General features: G+C 41.6%; 2 protein-coding genes across 3 annotated transcripts in view; one reads left to right on the top strand and one right to left on the bottom strand.

Moving 5' to 3' along the window:
* Positions 1–1,105: 1,105 nt before the first annotated feature.
* On the top strand, positions 1,106–12,286 carry afg3l1 (AFG3-like AAA ATPase 1). Its single transcript, XM_067493293.1, has 16 exons — positions 1,106–1,392; positions 2,844–2,928; positions 3,525–3,604; positions 4,013–4,162; positions 4,352–4,423; positions 4,580–4,704; positions 4,928–5,198; positions 6,468–6,605; positions 6,742–6,895; positions 6,963–7,070; positions 7,713–7,838; positions 8,355–8,465; positions 8,584–8,699; positions 9,335–9,535; positions 9,652–9,846; positions 10,453–12,286. The coding sequence occupies exons 1-16, from the start codon at positions 1,261–1,263 to the stop codon at positions 10,690–10,692; spliced, it is 2,304 nt and encodes a 767-aa protein (XP_067349394.1). The 5' UTR covers positions 1,106–1,260; the 3' UTR covers positions 10,693–12,286.
* Positions 11,774–19,832, bottom strand: part of LOC137108556 (voltage-dependent calcium channel subunit alpha-2/delta-4-like) — a 58,993-nt gene continuing 50,934 nt past the window's right edge. The window contains exons 32-40 of one of the 2 annotated variants that reach the window (XM_067493292.1): positions 17,431–17,501; positions 17,095–17,170; positions 16,850–16,902; positions 16,216–16,271; positions 15,874–15,894; positions 15,486–15,603; positions 14,637–14,752; positions 13,077–13,159; positions 11,774–12,822 (exon numbers count right to left, since the gene is read on the bottom strand). In XM_067493292.1, the coding sequence (XP_067349393.1) occupies positions 12,721–12,822; positions 13,077–13,159; positions 14,637–14,752; positions 15,486–15,603; positions 15,874–15,894; positions 16,216–16,271; positions 16,850–16,902; positions 17,095–17,170; positions 17,431–17,501 (696 nt within the window). In that variant the 3' untranslated portion in view covers positions 11,774–12,720. Of the gene's footprint in view, positions 12,823–13,076; positions 13,160–14,636; positions 14,753–15,485; positions 15,604–15,873; positions 15,895–16,215; positions 16,903–17,094; positions 17,171–17,430; positions 17,502–19,832 lie in introns of those variants that run through there. The other variant, XR_010912213.1, reaches the window with a different exon arrangement.

Here is a 19,832-nt window from a genome sequence, read left to right as displayed (position 1 = left end):
ATTTTGTACAGTAACACACGCATTTTACTTCAATTTAATATCATTTATATTTTAATTCAAATATAATGAACCAAAGGTGGTAAATAACTAAATACATTTACTCAAGTACTTTAATTTACCCCAGCACAGACTTGTACTTTACATTAGTTTCACAGTTTTAGTTACTATTTGTAGATGTAGATTCTCACAAATGCTGACGCATTATTCTGCATCCACCAGCTTTAAGTACTTATTATCATCAGCTCCACCTTTACGTGCTGCTGCTTTTGTTTCACACCAAATCTCTACTGAACAGAGATCTTTGAACGATAATATGTTTGTGTCATATTTTCTTACCATTGAAATTTTGTTGAACAGATCTAATGTAATTAGTACTTTAGCCCGAGTGAAGCATTTAAAGTAGTAGACGCAGATTATGTATAATATGCCTGAATTATGTACTGATTTCATGAATTTGTTAAATTATGCCTAATATCATACCTTATGTTCTTTACTCTGAGTAGGCAACATCCTGCACCTTTCAGCACAAACTCACAACTTACCTGTTTATTAATTGAAAATTGTTTTGTATGTTATTTAGCTTTAAGCAGGAAGAAATCAACGCTATTTCTGTGACTTTTCGGGCAGATTTCATTGTGTGCAGGTCTCAGCCAAGTTGGACTTTTTTGTTTGGACTTTAGGACACGTGGGGTTAGACAACTTCTAGTAGTAGAGTACCTTTTTAAACAAGTACTTGCCCTTTTACTGCATTGAGTATTTCTCACACCTCTGTAAAAAAGAGCGTCACCACAGACACATAACAAACATCCACGTGCAGAAAACGCACAGTCACGCTGAGTTTCAGCAGCAGTGGTAACGTTGATGCAAGGGTTGGAAACACTGCTTGTCTGTGTCAGCCAATCAGAAAGAAGGGCTTCTGTGAGGACCCACAGTTGACCTTTCTTATGCCTAAATTTAAACAAGACTTAGAATAAATCAAGTTCTCTTACATATATCAGTTTAGGAACATATGTTACCCTTTACTAAACGTAACTTGTTTGAACCCCTGAGTAACTAAAGAATCTACAAACGAATTTATTCTTAGAAAGCTTTCAGCAGGAGTTTGTGGAGACTCTCTCGGGCCTTTACGTCATCCTCCAGTTGACATTTTACGCCATTGCTTGTAGCCGCTACACGATGAAGTTCAACATTGGAACTTTAACGAAATAACAAAAAGCGTGGTGTGTTTGACTTAAAGGCTGGACAGGTGGCACGGGGAGCATGTCTCAGTTGCTGAGGCTTCTCTCGGCGGCCTCTTTTCCACTGTGCCGTTGTGGTGGAGCCCGGGCTCGTCTTTCCGCGGTGATACCAAGACTCAGGTCCCCAGTCGGGGACTGGAGCTCCGCTGCCCCGGTAAGTGAAGGTGGAGGTTTCCTGGGGTGTTGTATATGAAAAACAGGCGAATTAATTCCCGAGTCCTCTAAGGGTCGTGTGGAATACAACGCACCGTTACACATGCTTGTTTATAACTACAGATACTTAGCTTAGCCGAACATTGCGGCAACATTTCATTACAAAGTCAGTCAGTTCAGCGGGCGTTTGCGTAACAGTAGCACATCATGACACGTAGAGCTACATTTAGCACATGCTCTGCTTTATGACGAGCTCATTTTCAATTCGGCATAAATGCAATCAATTTTGTCTCAGGTATTCAATAAAAAAAAGTTCTGTGCGGACAACACAGACGCTGCCCGTTAGCTAACGTGTCATGTAATCAGTCAGACAGGATCCCACCTGTACAGCGGGTTTTCATCAGGATCTTCAACCACTAACTGCACTTTTAAGTGCGTAATCTTAAACGAAACTACAGCAAGACTTGTTGTATGAGCCAACGGAGTTTTCTCCGTGTTTGTTGTACTTGGTTTTTAGGGCTAAATTAAGAAGTGCGTGTACCGAAGAAGTCATCAATGGCTTCACACAACTGCCTTTAGGGTGTTTCGCCTTTGAAGATTGCTAAACCTGTTGTCAAGGAAATGATGGTTTGGTTTGATCAGGTTTTAGAGCTAACGGAGCGGAGAGCATCAGGGTAGTGGTGGAAAGTTGAGTGTGTAGCTGTGGAGGTACAAGTCAGTGAAACGAGTTTTCTTGGTTATCACCTCAACGTTTGGTGTGGAATTGTTTTCTTATCAGCTCAGTTGAGGAACGTGGGATTCTAGAAACGTGCAGTGTTTTATCAGACAGTGATCTCTGGAGTGGGTAATTGGAGGAATCCGCCTCTATACACGTACAATTTAAAACCGACCTGTAGCTGATGTAAGTGTTTACAAAGAGGACACCTGCCCCAAAACCTTTAAACATACTTCATATCACCTGGGTTTAACCTACATAGCTACATTGGCAGTGAGGGCTTCACCCTGTGTCGGTAGGTTGTGCCGAGCTAATTTGTTGAGGATTGTGTTACTGTGGGGCTGCAAAGTTATTTTCGGTATTTTTTCTTTACTTCTTATTGGTTAAGTGTATAACGTCGGAATATTAACATATTCAAAATGCTTGTTTTGTGTGACCAACAGTCAAAAGAGAAATGTTGAGTTTGCCAACATAAAAAAACTGCGAAATATTTAATAATTCATTTATTTTACTACTACTGTGGTTTCACATTGGAAGTGGAGTGATTCCAGATCGTAACATTTTTACTGCTGGCAGAGTGTAGACCAGCTTTCCTTCTCAATTTTTGGATTAAATGAGCTTCAGAGTGTGTGTGTGGGAGGCCCTGGTCTTAAAGCTCGTCATGCAGACTAAAATCACAAGAGGTTCTTAGGTTGATGTGTTCAGAGAACTAACAATGGTTCTGTTCTCTTTTCCAGAATGTTACTCGGACTCCAGCTAACTTCGTGTTCTGTCGTAGGTTCCAGACAGCGCAGAGACGACTGTACTCCTCTGAACCTAAAGGTGAGAGCTGAACTGTGTCAAAAGTAAAAAAAGTGTGTGCAAATCCATCTTGAGCTGGATCGGAGTCAGACCAAAAGCCAAAATGAAACAAAAAGGAGAGTTTATCTGCACACTGAAGGAGGATTTGTTCTTATTTTGTTGCAGTTTATTTAATATTCAGTTTTCCATAGACTTCTTCCTGCTTTCCCATAGGAGGAAGCTTTGTCTGATAGTGTTTACAACTTTATGTTGTCCAAATGAAAGATTCAAAGTATTATTAAAAAGAAGCAGAATGTATTAATGTTTTGCTTGATAATTGAGAGAGGTTTTGTTTCATGTAATAAATAATAATGGAACACTTCAAAATATAATATTAACATTCATTTATTTGATTTCTCACATGACATTTGAAATATATCCAGATTTAAACATGTACATTGTTTGTTCTTCAAAGATTATTCCGTTACCGTTCAGGTTAGATTTTTAAAATGTATAGTTGCCCTGAAGATCAAGAGGCAGATGTCCCTGAACAACAAATTGAAATAGACTAATAATAACAGCTCCAATTAGAAGTACAAATGATTCTGTGTGTAATAAAACCAATATGTGAATTTCAGATGGAAAAGGAGCAGGAGGAAAGTCAGATGGAGGGAAGAGGGGAGGAGGGGGAAAAGACTGGTGGAGTCGAATGCAGAAGGTACGTGACACATCCATGCACACACACATAGTTAATATTTATATTTTAATATATAAATCAAGATGTTCGAAGAGTTGTGTGGAGGACAAATTGAGGCTTTGTTGGGTCTGTTTGTGTAGTTCAGCTAAAATGAAAAATAGGTTACATACTGTCAAAATATATCTACCTTTACAATTAAATTATATAAATATATTGCCCCCTCCTAATATGCATGATGAAGACGTTCTGAATATATTGTAGATGAACCGAACTTATCTTTTCAGTGTCTAAAAAGAAAGCATCATTCCTCTTTTTATTTCCAGCTGTTGGCAGATGTTGGACCAGTTTAACTCTGTATCATCATCTCTACCTAAATGTTTAATGACTGTTTAGTAATTTTAACGTCCATCTGTCTGTGCTTGTCGTCAGGGCGACTTCCCCTGGGATGAGAAGGATTTCCGTTACATTGCGGTCACTGTGACCGGAGTCAGCTCACTTCTGCTCTACTTCTACTTCAGAGACAGTGGCAAAGAAATCAGCTGGAAGGAATTCGTCCACCGTTACCTGGGCAGAGGCTTGGTGAGCAGCCACACTGGGAACGGTGATCCGTGCAGGGACATGTATTCAAACGTTTCTGTCTAGGAGAGTCTGGGACAACTTTAGATCAGTTCTAAGCATTTATAAACACATTTTCAGATGCCACATGTACTGGATCAGGCTGCTGAGTTACAAAATGTTAAAGTATATTATTATTTACTTCCCGTCCAGGTGGACCGGCTGGAGGTGATAAACAAACAGTTTGTCAGGGTGATCCTGGTGCCAGGAGCCGATGCTGATGCAGTGAGAGAAACCAAACCTTTACATCTAACCTTTCCCTCATCTGCACATTTCCATCAATGCTTGCTTCATTTTGCCAAACCTAATGTGTGTAACTTTAAAGCCCCAAAATGTCAGCTTAACGTAATGTGCCGTAAACGGTCTTTCTGTGACCCGCAGAGCTATGTTTGGTTCAACATCGGCAGCGTCGACACGTTTGAAAGGAACCTGGAGGCGGCACACCTGGAGCTTGGCCTGGAGCTGTCGAACCGAGTCACTGTCGTCTACAGCACAGAGAGTGACGGGTGGGTTTAACAGAAAAACACAAACTTTTTCCAGACCAGAAAAATCTCTAAGTATTTCTACAATATGTAAAGCATTTTGAGATGTTTTGTTGTTAATTGGTGCTTTATAAATAAAGTTGAATTAAAATCTGATATAGAACAGTCAGCAGCACCAGGGCATGAAGATTATTTATTAATTAATTTTTTTTAACGCTACGATAACCTTTTGTCTCTGTCCTCCCAGCTCTTTTCTGATGAGCATGGTTCCCACCTTGCTGTTGATTGGCTTCCTGCTCTTCACCCTGCGACGAGGACCAATGGGAGGAGGTCCCGGTGGTGGGAGGGGGATGCCGTTTAGCATGGGTGAGTCGACAGCCAAAATGATGAAGGACAACATAAATGTGAAGTTCAAGGATGTGGCCGGCTGCGAGGAGGCTAAACTGGAGATCCTGGAGTTTGTCAACTTCCTGAAGAACCCACAGCAGTACAAGGAGCTCGGAGCCAAGATCCCCAAGGTTAAAAAACACAGCCACACGTGAACAGAGACTTTAATAAATAATCACTTTAAAGCTGCTTTTGGGACAATATCAAATCATTCAGAACATCTTTTTTAAAATGTCTTTATGTCCTTGTATTTTCATCTAGAAGCATTGTGGTGTCAGTATGTAGCACTAATGTGAGCCCCCTCAAACTGTACCAGTGGTAAAATCTGTAATTTATGATAATAATTTGTAAACTGAGAGAGAGACACACACGTGTGTATGTGAAGGTATCGGTTCCTTTGTTGCTCTCTCAGAAAATTGTTCCAATTGCAAATTCACGTGCTTATTTTAGTTTGCACTGAAGTAACACAAAAAAACTGGGAAGAAAAGTCAAAGTTGAAAAAAAAATCACACAGAACTCAAAAACTGGACAAAATAAATGGCAACTTGTCAAAAGTATAAGAAGCAATTGCTTTTCAAGCATGTGATGCTCCTGTAATTTGTAGTAATCACACTTGCAACAAGTTAAAATTGAGAAAAGTTGACTCAACCTTTGTGTTGTGTGTCACAATGAGCATGAAGAAAGAAAGAAGAGTAAAGAGGCGTCTACAAGTCTCCAGACATCTTAATGTGTCCACTGTGCACAATATCATCAAGAGGTTTACATGAAATCTGATGATTACCAAAGAATTTTGGGCTCCAACGCAGTGGCCAGTGTCAGAAAGCTGCGTCTCCACCAGAGGTCCTGGGTCCTTCAGCAGGACAATGACCTGAACCACACTTGAAAAAGCTCTGAGATGGTTCCAAACAAAGCACAGGAGGGTTCTGAAAGGGCCAGAGTCCACATCTGAATCCCACAGAAGACCTGTGGAGAGATCTCAAAACAACAGTTGGGAGAAGACATCGTTCAAACCCGAATGACCTGCAGCAGTTTGCAAAAGAAGACTGGTCCAACATTCCAGTACAGAGGTGGAAGAAACTCATCCATGGTTCCAGGAGGCAAGTGATTTTCTTTCCGTAGGGGGAGCTACCAAATATTAAGTTAAGGTGCCGATCATTTTGTCCAGAGCATTTTTTGGGTTGTGTGTGGAATTGATTCAGACTTTCCTTCAGTTTTTTCTGTTGTTCCACTGCAAACAAAACATTTGCAATTTTTTGAGAGAAATACAACACGTCAACACTAATCAGGCAAACGATCACATTACAGTTGGTGACTAATGTCGTTCCTGAGCTCACTAACAGGTTTGTACAGCAACTGTCTGGATGAGTTAAATGACTTACATTGGGTGTTTGTGATGTCAGGGTGCTGTGCTGTCTGGTCCTCCTGGGACAGGGAAGACTTTGCTGGCCAAAGCCACAGCTGGAGAAGCCAACGTCCCCTTCATCACCGTCAACGGCTCAGAGTTCCTGGAGATGTTCGTTGGTGTCGGTCCGGCTCGGGTGAGTGAAGGCCACGAGCCAAGAAATCTTCTCTTTATACATCCAGATTTGAAGAGAGATTTAAAATGAAATAAAAACCATTTGAAATGAACTAAAAATAATGAAAGTTGGTCGTGTTTTGGTGTCTCTGCTAAAGGTGAGGGACATGTTCGCCATGGCGAGGAAGAACGCCCCCTGCATCCTCTTCATCGATGAGATCGACGCTGTGGGGAGGAAGAGAGGAGGAGGGAACTTTGGTGGTCAGAGCGAGCATGAGAACACGCTGAACCAGCTGCTGGTGGAGATGGATGGTAGGCCGGAGAAATGTCTGCAGCTTCAACCCGAGAGTTTTTAAGTGTTAATCACCTGTGCTTGCAGGTTTTAACACGGCCTCGAATGTGGTGGTCCTGGCTGGAACCAACAGACCCGACATCCTGGATCCTGCTTTGATGAGACCGGGGCGCTTCGACAGACAGATCTACATAGGTACGGGTCAACGCAGAGAGCTGATTGGCTCCTGTGGTGAAACTGATACTTAATTTCTCCCTTTGTAAAATTGTTGGGGTCAAGGATTTTTCTTTCTTTTAGTTATGAGACAAGATAAGTTTATCATACCAGAAATCTGACCAGCCTTTGATTATGATTGACAGTGGCCAGCAACTGAACAGATTAACAATTGATTTTGCTGTTTGTCATTTGATGCACTGACAACAATCACTGAGTCATTTCATTTCTGAACAAATCTTAAAAACTGATGTTTCTCTGCTGCTCCATCCATCCATCCATATTTTAAACGTCGCTTAAACTGCAGATTTGTTTTTGCTTCAAGGCTTCTTGAAAAAAAGTGATGTGCGTCTTTGTTACCAGATCATTTTCATCTTTTTTTTTTTTTGTCTGACCAACAGCACAGAACAAAGATCTAAGAAAAAAACAATTTTCTTACTGATCTCCACAGTCAAATGCTGAAGGTTTAATTCTCTTCCACATCGAATAACTAATTCCATAACTACTTTAGACACAATGGGGTTTCCATGGTGACCATCCCGTAATACCACTACAGCCACAGGATACTTTTAAATTGTAGGACGCAGAAGACTTATGCCTGTTCTTTCTGCTCTATCCCCTCAGGTCCTCCAGACATTAAAGGCAGGGCGTCCATCTTTAAAGTCCACCTGCGACCAATCAAAGTGGACCCCAGTCTGGACAAAAATGCTCTGGCCAGGAAGATGGCGGCTGCAACACCAGGGTTCACTGGTATTTAACTGCTTCGTCTTTCACAGTGTCTAGTTTTGTTTAAACCGTTAAAATGTCGCAGTGTAGCTGATCAGTATATTTGAACCGATGTGACGTAAAAGACTTAATCAGCACAGAAGCTTTTGGACAGTTTCACCAACCTGAAACCTAAAATATTAAAGGGCCAGTGACACTAACAAATTGCTGAACATTGGATTAGCTCACATCTTCTCCACAGCAGCAGAGCAGGAGCCTGTACAATGACTCTCCTCTGTGTCGGGTCGTCACTTTAGCCTCTAAGTGCAATGTTCCCTTTCTCCCTCATTGTATTCTGTGTTTAATATAGTGTAACATTCTCTGGCAGTTCCATCATTTTCCTTTGGCATCAGTCAGTCAGTAGCAGTACTTATAGAAATACTGCACCAAGGGGGGAAAATGTTTTCCTGTTTTCCTTCATCTAAATTAAGCTTCCCTGTTAAAGATTTAGCAAAAATTTCTGAATGTGAACTGATGGCTGCATTTTTTTTGCTCCATCAGGAGCCGACATTGCTAACTTGTGCAACGAGGCAGCTCTGATCGCCGCCCGATACCTGGAGCCCTCAGTCCACGGCAAGCACTTTGAACAGGCCATCGACCGCGTCATCGGAGGTCAGTGTGACGTCACAAGCTCCAGTCTCCATTATGTTAAACGTGTGGAAATGTGTTATTTTCTTTGTTTCACACCTGAATATTTCTATAAAGTTTGGTTGTATGTTTCCCCCCACAGGTCTGGAGAAGAAGACTCAGGTTCTGCAGCCTACTGAGAAAAAGACAGTAGCCTATCATGAGGCTGGTCATGCCGTTGTGGGCTGGTTCCTGCAGCACGCCGACCCTTTGCTGAAGGTACACGCAGCTGCAGCATCTCACTGACCCTCTGAAAGTCCGTGTTTGTGTAGTTACTCAGACTCTCTTCTCTATATGTACAAACAGAACAGAGTATTTTTTTTTTCCCACCATAGCTGACTTTATTTTGGAGAACGTTACAAAACAGACAGAGATAGACAATTGTTATTTTAGGAGGATTTAGAGTTGTTCAAGAAACAGTGCTTCCTGCTTACACGTGTCCATAAGACCCGTCACCAGTTGTTCCAAGAAGACAAAATATTTGCTAAAGTTATATTTAAGCCCTTTGTTTCGACAGTGACAGTCACATCACTTCACAAGAAGAATTGAGTCTCATTTTTAAGTTGTAGCTCCAGGTTGTGAGCTCACGGACTCCAGCAGAGCACATTTGTCTTTAGTGTCCTTAAAGTTTTTCTTTAATAAAATAGCCACGCCATGAATTTTCACTCGTGCTCGTGCTTTCACACCAGTGCTCCTTATAGGCCACTGTGGCTCTGAATTATAAGTTATGTGTCTTAGCGTGTTTCTGGGTGACGTTGCATGTTCTCATCTCTTTGACTTTAAACTGAGCAATTCGCTGTAAATGTTGTGATGTTCAGTTTTCTGTCCCTCACACTCATTGTGTTTGTATCCAGGTGTCAATCATCCCACGGGGAAAAGGTCTGGGTTATTCTCAGTACCTGCCGAGAGAACAGTACCTGTACAGCAAAGAGCAGCTGTTCGACAGGATGTGTATGATGCTGGGGGGCCGGGTGGCTGAGCAGGTCTTCTTCGGGCGGATTACCACCGGAGCTCAGGACGACCTGAAGAAGGTCACTCAGTCAGCCTACGCTCAGGTAAACAACCCACGTCTGCAGGGTCTGAAGGGTCCTGGTGCTCGTTGATGTTAAATTCAGCACAGTTCTAGTGACGTGATTGTCTGAGCCCTTGCATTCTCCCTCCTGCCTATCAGGTGGTGCAGTTTGGGATGAGCGAGAAGGTGGGGCAGGTGTCGTTCGACCTGCCCCGGCAGGGGGAGATGGTTCTGGAGAAGCCGTACAGCGAGGCCACGGCCGAGCTGATAGATCAGGAGGTCAGAGAGCTGGTGGAGAGAGCGTACAACCGCACCCTGGAGCTCATTAAGGACAAGAAGGAGCTGGTGGAGATGGTGAGTCTGTAATCCAGCTTTACAGATCTAGGACTAAGCGTTTTGGGAGTTTGTGGAATAAAGTGTGTTGTGGGTTTAAGCATAAATCCCTGTAAATAAGGCAGTGACACAGGTTCTAATCTGTTCTAAAATGTTCTGCAGTTTTGTAGCAGCTTCTTTCAAGTAACACTACTACAAAGATTCATTTTACAGAACATCTGCAGGAAACAAAGGCTGTGAAATCACTTCTTATGAAAAAGAGCAATAGTTTCCTTATGTGTTGTAACAGTGTTTTGCAGTTCTGGGAAATAAGACTAAACACTGAGCTTTGAAAATTATTTATTTTAATCTTTTAGTCACATTAATACTTTTAGGCTTTATTATCGCAGCTGTTCTGTTCTTTGAGAAGTGTGTAGATGGAACAGCTACTAGTATTGTGGTCTGTGTGGTACTTAGTCTTTAATTTGGTTTATGCAACAGTGCTTACTATTTTGTTGTTTTATCCTCTACCATTCATGGATAATTGTCTCATATTGAAGACTTGCATATGTCAAAAACATGTAGCTCTACATTTGTACACACGTGCTAAAGAAACCTGCAAAACTTCAGTGTTGTTTTTCTCCTCAGGTGGGGAGTCGTCTCCTGATGAAAGAGGTCCTGAACAAAGCAGACATGCTGGAGCTTCTGGGCCCGAGGCCGTTTGAGGAGAAGTCGACGTACGAAGACTTTGTGGAGGGGACGGGGAGCTTTGAGGAGGACACGATGCTCCCGGAGGGACTCAAAGACTGGAACCAGAAGCGAGAAGAGGTTGCAGAGGAGAGTGGCCCCACTCAGGAGAAACAGCTGGCCACTGGAAAACGCAGATAAGAAACACTGCAAAAAAAACTGCTCAGTACTCGCTCAGTTTGACAGAGCCTGGGACGTGTTGAAGGGTTTATTGTATCATTTAGGTCCACAAGTGAGTAATGTCCTCAGTTTACTGTGGTTCCCGCAGGTTCGTCTTTCAAACCTTCACTTTGACTTGATTGTGTGAAACCAGCAGGAGCTTCATCCCATCCCTTAAAAATGCCGTTTGGACCAATAGATCCCAATTTGAAAAGAACGAGGGAAGAAAGTGAGTTTAGTAGATTAATTCAAGAGCCCATGCGTAGAAATGTTCTCAGAAAGCGTCCTGCTGAGAACCACCAGGCTCTGCACACTGTTACAGGTAGAATTTAATTTATTCAAAGCCTTACTGAAGCTGCTGTCACCGCTTAGGAAGGAACTTTCTCCACTTTGCCTTATAACTGATCAGAAAAGAGACCAACAGCAGATATTTTGATTATTCCTGAACAAGGTGTAAATGATTGTTATTTATTTGGAAAAACCAAGGTTTTCTCGGACATCTTCCTTCCTGATCAGGAGAAGCTGAAATGCTCTGATGTCAGAACCTTTCTGTAGCCAGATTAAAATGATTTCCTGCTTGAACTTTCAACATTGACGTGTTTCTGCTACTTCTGTGCTTGTGCAGACTCACGCTCCATAGTTTGTATGTTATACTAAGTCTCTGTGCTGTAAAACACCGTAATACAATCCAATACAGCAGCTCTGCCGTGAATCCTACTTTCTGTTTAAAGTGATTCTAATGTTTTGCCTGACTAGTGTATATTCAGACCAAAAAGGACTCAACAGGAAGCTGCTGCATCACCAACCTGCTGATTTAAAGGAAAATCCTTTACAGAAATTTACTGTTGACCTCATTCATTTAATTAACCATTTAAGGTCAGTGAAGATGCTGTGGATGTGTCTATTGTAACACTTGGCACCTGTGTGAAAGCGGGTTAGGCTTTTATCCAAAGATGATGTTGGTACATTTTCTTCATGTGAATCTGATCTGCTGAAGAAAACATTAATGTACAAACCTGTAGAAGTGAAAAATTTGTATTTATTGAAGTTTTTAATTCAGATCCAGGACAGTTATCCCATCACGAAGTGCTAAACCCAGACTCCATCAGAATAAGAAAAGGTGACAGCATGGACTCCTGTACTTGAATAGGAGGATTTTCTTTCAATGTACAAAGCACTACTTCAGTTCTTCTAATTATTGTTGAAATAGCTTTATCTATGCACTTATAGTCCTATATTGATTTTTTTGCGAGTCCACAGGTTTTGAATCTTCAATAAAATGCTTACATTTTAACTCTAAGATGTTTTTCCAAAGACACACTTCTAACATAAGTCTGTTAATGATAACAGGTCCGATGCTGTCGGAGGGTGGGCTGCATATACGAAAAACCGAAAGGGGAACTTTCTCACATAAAAAAACATCTGAGCTTAAAGTGTTTTTACCAGCTCTGAACTACTGAAAAGCTTTAGTTAAATAAAAACTACTTTAGCTGCAACAAATGTGCTGCTGTGTAATGACAAACATTGCAAAGCATTTGGCTTCAGTTTGTTTGATTAAAATCCTTCACATATTGTATCTTCTGGTGACTGGACTTTTCAAATTTCTACCTGCCCCATTTAAATATAAAAATCTACCTTTATACAATATGTCTGTATCAAAACGCTACAAAGATGCTACATTCTTGTATTTAAGTGTGATGGCAACATGTCTCCAACACGAGCTGCTCAAAAGGGAACCAGCTTCCTGTTCTCAGTCTGTTCAGCAGAGACCATTTTCCTTCTGCAGCTCACAAACCACCGGATTGTTCTGCTCCTCGTTTGGCTTTACTTACTCCAAAAGAAGAGCGTAGTCTACATTTGATAAAATACAACAACAAAACAGCCCTTTATGAGTAGTGCACGATGGCCTGAAGCTCGTCCAAACAATAGGGTAGAAAATGGGACGTCCCTCGTGGAAATGAAAAAACATCCTTTGTTCTACCTTCACTGCCTCGGACGGCTGGTCCCGGTCTACGTCCAGCGGTTGAGGATCAATGACACGAGCACAGAAGCAGAGAAAAGAGTCGACGACAGGGAGATGGCCACCGCACCGCCGCAGTCCTTTGCGTTCTCCTGTTGAAGTTTGACACAACGATGTTATTCAGAGTCCGTCTCTAGACAACAGCTCGTACGCTTGCTGCTAAACATGCGGCCATGTTATTACATCTCTGGGAAAATGATATTTTATAGTGATGAACAAATCTGCTCTAACCTTAACTCGTGACGCTGCGTCTAAACAACGTCAACCATTCGCTCTGTCATGTGATCATCTTTCCCTGGTGCTGTGTGAATGTGTGGGGACAGCAAACACATGATCCAGTACTGACCTTTGGGTGGTAGGAGTGGCAGGACTGTGGACGCCGCCGCACCTTCTGGGATTTCATCCTGTTGCACTTCACTGTGGCGTTATGTTCACTGCTGTTAAGGAAAGAAGACCACTCACTGTTGAGACTACAGCCTGACATAGATGAAACATTTTTATATTCCATACCAACAATACTTGTGTCTTCTCCATAATAAACCAGGAAAACAGATGGAATAACGAGCTGAAAAAATGTGTTTCAATATGTTGAGTCTTTTCCCCTCCAGACCGATATCAATGAAACATTACAGAGTCGACCTTTCCAACACTGTTTTCTGCTGATTTTGCAGTTGTATGTGAACTTTAGATAAAACCTATCGAAAAAATACAAAACCGCTGTAAGAACAGGAACAGAGTCAGCACAGATCTGAGGTCATCGTCTTGTTTTCAGCTGTTTCCTTTCAGGAGTCTCCACAGTGAATCATGTGCCTCCAACCTCAGCATCCTTCTACCGATATATTCACAGTTTCTCCTCTGAACATGTCCAAACCACCTCAATCTGTCCTCTCTGACTTTATCTCCAAAACATCTAACATGATCTGTCCCTCTGATGTCCTCATTCCTGATCCTGTCCATCCTCGTCACTCCCAAAGAGAACCTCAACATCTTAAGCTCTGCTACCTCCAGCTCTGCCTCCTGTCTTTTCTTCAGTGCCACTGTCTCTAAGCCGAACAACATCTCTGGTCTCACCACCGTCTTGAAAATCTTTCCTTTCATTCTTGTTGATACTCTTATCACACAACACATCTGACACTTTTCTCCACCCGTTCCAACCTGCTTGCACTCGTCTCTTCACCTCTTCTCCACACTCTCCGTTGCTCTTAACCTTTGACCCTAAGTACTTAAAGTCCTGCACCTTCTTCACCTCTGCTCCCTGTAACCTCACTGTTCCACCTGGGTCCCTCTCATTCACATACATGTATTCTGTCTCATACATGGCAGAAAATCACTTCATCTAACTCACTCCAGAATTTCTCCTTCTCTTCTAACTCACATCCTACCTGTGGTTCATAACCACCAACAATATTGAACATCACACCTTCAATTTCCAGCTTCAGACTCATCAACCTGTCTGATACTCTTCTCACCTCTAGAACATTCCTCACAAACTCCTCTTTCAGGATAACTCCTACTCCATTTGTCTTCCTATCTGACCCATGGTAGACCAACTTGAACCCTGCTCCTAAGCTTCTAAAGCCCTTGCTACCTTTCCACCTGGTCTCCTGGACACACAGTATGTCCACCTTCCTTCTCTGCATCATATCAATCACCTCTCTAACCTTCACTGTCATAGTTGCATTGCATTTTAAATGCATCATGAGGTAAAGACCTATAAATCAAGGGTGGGGAACCCATGCTCCTTAGGGGCTAGTGCCCTGCAACTATCCCCGCCTTACACATATGCTACATACACAATCAGCACCAAACAGGTCACAATATGGCTTCTGAAGTTGCTGCAGTAACATTTGGGATGCAGTAGGGGGCATGTGTGCGGTTTTATTTTTTCCCAGAAAGTAAAGGATATATTTAATTTCTTTGGGCTCCAGTAGAATTGATCCATACTGGCGAGAACAGTCACAGTCGGCCTGAGTCACAACCAGAACCAGATTACTGTCCGGAATCTGCTGCACCACAAACATCCTGCAACACAAACAACACTCAGTCCAGCCTCCATCTGTTTACACAACTCCATCTGAAGAATCATCACTGAATAATTAAAAACTGTTTACAGCTCGGTTTGTCCTTTGAAAGCAGATTATCTCTGTTATTACATTTCAGTTTCATTCAGATTAACACGCCAAATCTATTCACAGTAAAAATGTGAGAAGTGATAAAATCCTTTATAAATGCAACTACTTTCAATTATTTTATTCAAAACTCCAATTTCTGAGCATTTTCTTTATGAATTAATCCGCCTATTATCTTGAATAATCATTTGTTTTTATATGTAAAGCTGATTTTTAAAGTGGCCCCTTGGGCCAAAGCACGTACAAGTATAAGACTGCAAACAAAAAGAAAACACGCTGCAAATCTGTTTAGCCAATTTTTGGATCAATCACCCACATATTCTAAATAAATTCATGTGACAAACTGAATAGCAGTTCTAGGATGACATTTCCATAGCAGCTTTGATTCTGCCTAAAACGTCCGGTTAAGTCCATTTGCTGCATTTCTGATTGGCAGCACGTTTCCTTTTTGTTTGCGGTTTTTGAAGTTTTGAATTTGTATGCGTTTTGTTTCTAGGCGTCACTGCAGATTTTCTCCAAAAAAAAAAAAAAAAAAAAAAAAAAAAGATTTGTTAATTAATTTCAAGACATTTTATTAGGAACCTCTGAGGAGTGTATGTAATGCTTGGGGTGGGTGGGAGACATACTTCTGGCAGCGTCCACACTTGATGAGGCTGTTTGCTTCTCTGACAGACGAGTCGTACATGAAGCCGGGATACGCCGTGTCACAGGGAAGATACGCCTCCACCTTCCTCTGCTTATGAGCTGAGACAAACACACACAAGGACTGAAGCTAAAACTAACTTATTATCCAGTGAATAAAAGATGATCATTCAAGAGTCCTCACAGCGTTCACACACACCCACACACTCAAAGTGAGGATCCGTTTCGTAGCACTGAACCCTAAAACAAACAAACCCTCAAAAAGCCCTTTAAGGGGTCCGAGAACATAAGGAGCCAAACTGTCCTCACTTCAGTGGTAGAGAATTCAAACTTTGCTGTTCCCACACACACACACACACACGTTGGACTCACTTGTGTGATAACCAGCCTTGGCTGAATGGATGAAGATGAAGACACATCAATGTGGTGATGATAATGATGATGGAGATGAAGTCGCCATTTTAGGGCAGAAAACAAAAAGAAGTGGTGATGAATAAAACAAACACGCACACACAATCTGTCCACCGCTGCTCAGACAGGAACAGTTTCTCTCGTACTTGACATTGATTTCTTTCTATTTGTTTATCCAACATGTTCGGTGTCATTTCAAACTGATGAAACATGATTCCAGCAGGACTGAGGGCTCTTACTGAGGTTTGACCTTCACATTATTCTGCAGTGGACAGACAGTCTGAGATCATCACAATATCTTACCGTCCACAAAATAATCCGAGTGCCAAAGACCACAGAGGTTAAAGTCCAGCAAGAACCTGATGGGTGACAAAAAACATCTTGTTAAAGAATCGATGACTGTTGACTGTTATCCAAGTCCAAGTTACTGGACTTGGATGACATATATAAATATTTAATTTTCATATGTTTTTACTGCTACTATCATGTAATTTCCAGGCTAAACGTAAGATGCCACCGCAGATCAAACATTTCAGCATCATGTTCACCGTTCTGCAAAAAGAGTACTTGGAGTTTTGCTGTTTGAAGTGTTTTTGATTTATTACTTTGGTTCACAATTCAGGAATTTGGGAACTGTGCAATTTCTGTAAGATTAAAAACTCATTAAATAATGGCAGTTTACACAAAAGTCATGTCTACAGGTGAAAAATGAAGCACTGCAACATTTAACATGGACAAAGTCAGTTCCCCTCCACAGCCTTTAGAAGCGAAGCTTCTCCTTTGTATCCTACCTTCATCCGTCTACGATGTTTAAGTCCATAAAACCACCATCACAAGCTTTAAGATCCTTTGGTGACTGGTGTGTTTTTTAAAATCAGCCTTTTTAGCACCGTTCCTGTCACTCTGCGCTGAGAAAGCACTAAAAACTGACACTTACATCAGTGCGTTGGAGAAGAACCATCTTGTTAATGCCATGATGCTGTAAAATGGCTGCAGAAGGAAAACCAGAAAACAAAACAACAGTTTTTAACATTTTGGGGCCTAAAGAAATGAAAAAAAAAAATAAAAAGTTCTCTCTCTCTGAACTTGATAAATATAATGTTTTAACCTCAAGTCAGTCAGACTGTTTTAACTGATGCTTCACAAATACCAGTGAGTAGCAGTAGTTACTGTGAGACTCACACTGAGCAGAGGTCTGGCGCTGCTGGCGTGATGATGGCTGTTCTTACACATCGCCTGGTAGTCGAACAGCGACACTCTGCAAACAAAACACACACTTACGTTAAACTCGTGCTCAAGTAGCTTGAGCAGAGAACAGATCTGAGCTGCACAAGAATTTAAATATAATCATCAACCACAACATTTTTTAAAGTTTACATCAGGCGTTTGCAGGTTTCCAGATTATTACAGTCCATTTGTGGACTTCAGATTAATCTTTTTAACGAAGTCTTTATTAATGTAGTTTTACTTGCTTGTTATCTGTATCGAAGATAATTTAAGATTGTGCCTCTGTCTTACTTTTTAAACATTCCCATTTTGATGAGTGACGCCATGACAGATCCGTCCACCTCGCCAAAGAAACGACCGACCTACAAAAGAGGACATGAAAGTGAATCTGCACTTATACAGCGCTTTTCCACCTATTGTCACTCAAAGCGCTTTACACTGCTTCTCATTCCCTTATTCACACACACTCACACACCGATGGGGAGCAACTAAGTTGGGGTTCAGTGTCTCGCTCAAGGAAACTTTGACATGTGACCGGAGGAGCCGGGGTTCAAACCCACAACTGCAAGATTGGTGGGCGACTACCTCCTGCGCCACAGTCGCCCATGAATGTTCTGGTTTCAGTTCAGCCACATAAACACTGAAATAATATTGCAAACATCCCTAGTGATTAACAGAGGTAAGAGATTCTGGGAGCAGTCAACATTTTCCACAGGCCAAAGAAGCTGAAAGAGCATTTTCTCAGTGATGGGATCTTTTCCCCTGCAGGAATCTTTCCCTTCCCCAAAAGTTGCTAAACCTTCTCAAAGAAATACTGAAAAGTACTAGGTAATAGGTACTAACCTAAACTTTTGCCTGACGGAAAACCACAATGAATGAATAAATAAAGAAATAGATAACAGAAAATATTAAAATTGAGTTCTGGTACTGTCTGGCTCCTCCGGTAAAAGTTTGAAATCGGCTCATAGTGACCAACCATCTGCTTTTTAATACATCGTCCTGCTAATTTAGCAAATCTTGAAGTGACGTTTGTTCTGCTGGAAATGCAAATCACATAACACTTTTTCCAAGACTCTTCTCACTGATCACCATTAAAGTACAGAACTGAATGAGGTTTATTTTTGGATTTTCCCATGTTGCACCTCTTGTCTTTAGTCATCATGACCGTTTTTTGGTTTTTACATGTTCTGTATTCCAGACTTGATTATGCTAAATGATTATGCTCAGCGAACCACATCCTGACTCCGACTCCCTAGACAACAGGCATCAAACAGGATTTAAAGCTTCCCAAATGTTGAATAATTCCTTTAAGCAAGGCAAACTTTTAGCTCTTAACTTTATTACTTTTCTTATCAGTAATGTTTTGATCCATTGTTGGCCATGTTTCACTCAATTAATCCTACCACCATTTAAGTAGCTCTTACAAATATTCAAATGCTTCCAACAAAGACTAAATACCCCAAATTATCCTCACTGCAATTTACTCGTACTGTAAAGGAAATGTGTCTCTTGGAAGTGTCCTTCAGCCTTTTTCTGAAAGAAAAGACTTGATGTAAGAATAAGTAACAACCACAAGTACTGGTGGCAGAGTAAAAGTAGCAGTAGGTTACGCAGGAATAAAGCAAATGGTGTTTCACAGCGATCTGCAGTAATTTCGTTGAGTGTGTCGGCCCTCGCTGGCCCTCAGCAGCAGAGTCGCTGAATTATTCAGTTTCTTGTCTCAGCAGCTCTGTTCGCGTTTACAAGCTGCTCTCATCTCCATCTGCACGGGTGTTTCCCAGCAGCCTCCGAGGACTCGGAAGCTGCTTACACTGAAACTTGACCCTCTGTTTGCCTGACAGCAGCAGCGGTGGCAGAGGGTAAACGTGCTGCAATCGACAAAATCTAAGAGCAATAAATGAGCCGGAGTCAAAGTCCTGCCAGCAGCTCTGCAGACAAAACACAGGTTCAGCTTCCTGACCTCCTCAGGACGTCCAGCTACTACAGCAGCCTGTGATTAGAACAGCTGGTCAGCACTGACTGGATCAGCTCTACGGATTAAAAAGGACGGAAATGTTTGTTAGTCCTTCTGTCCAACACTTTAGACGGAAACGTCTTAATCACGAATTAATGTGTTTTAAAGTTTAATTCGACTCTATAATTTGTCCAATAATAACAGTAACAGTTGCCAAGAATTCCTGTCAGATTCAGCCTCACATCTGCCTATTAAACGCTACTATGCAAAATGTTAACAGTCTTGCTGTGGGATTAAAGCATCAGAAAATCTAAATCAGGGATAAAATGATGAAGCAAGATGCTAACTGTCCAAAATAGGAGACTGAGGAAAGAAAGAGCAGAGCTTTTATTTGACTACTGGGAGTGAAGCTGCTGAGCGTGAAGCTCAGAGCTCTGCTGACTGTACGCGCTAACTAGGACCAGTCATCACAAACTAATCACAATCATAATCGGCTTCGTGCTCTTTAAGCACGTGCTCGGCTTCAGACTGATCATCTGAAGCGAGTCCAGCTGTGTGACAGCTAACTGAGCTGCTCACAATGAGCAACCACCGCTAAGCCCAACATTTAGCTCAGATGAACCACATTTACAGAGAAAAGGTGCAAATGCAAATATTCAAATCTGGAGTTTAAGATTGGAGAGAAGAACTGATTGTTCACAACTGAAAAATAGATATTTTAAAATCCTTTTTTAGCCAA

Source organism: Channa argus, chromosome 23 (assembly GCF_033026475.1).
Source record: "Channa argus isolate prfri chromosome 23, Channa argus male v1.0, whole genome shotgun sequence".
Lineage (NCBI taxonomy): Eukaryota > Metazoa > Chordata > Actinopteri > Anabantiformes > Channidae > Channa > Channa argus.
Note: the sequence above shows the minus strand (reverse complement) of the source record. Positions and strands in the feature narration are given on the sequence as shown.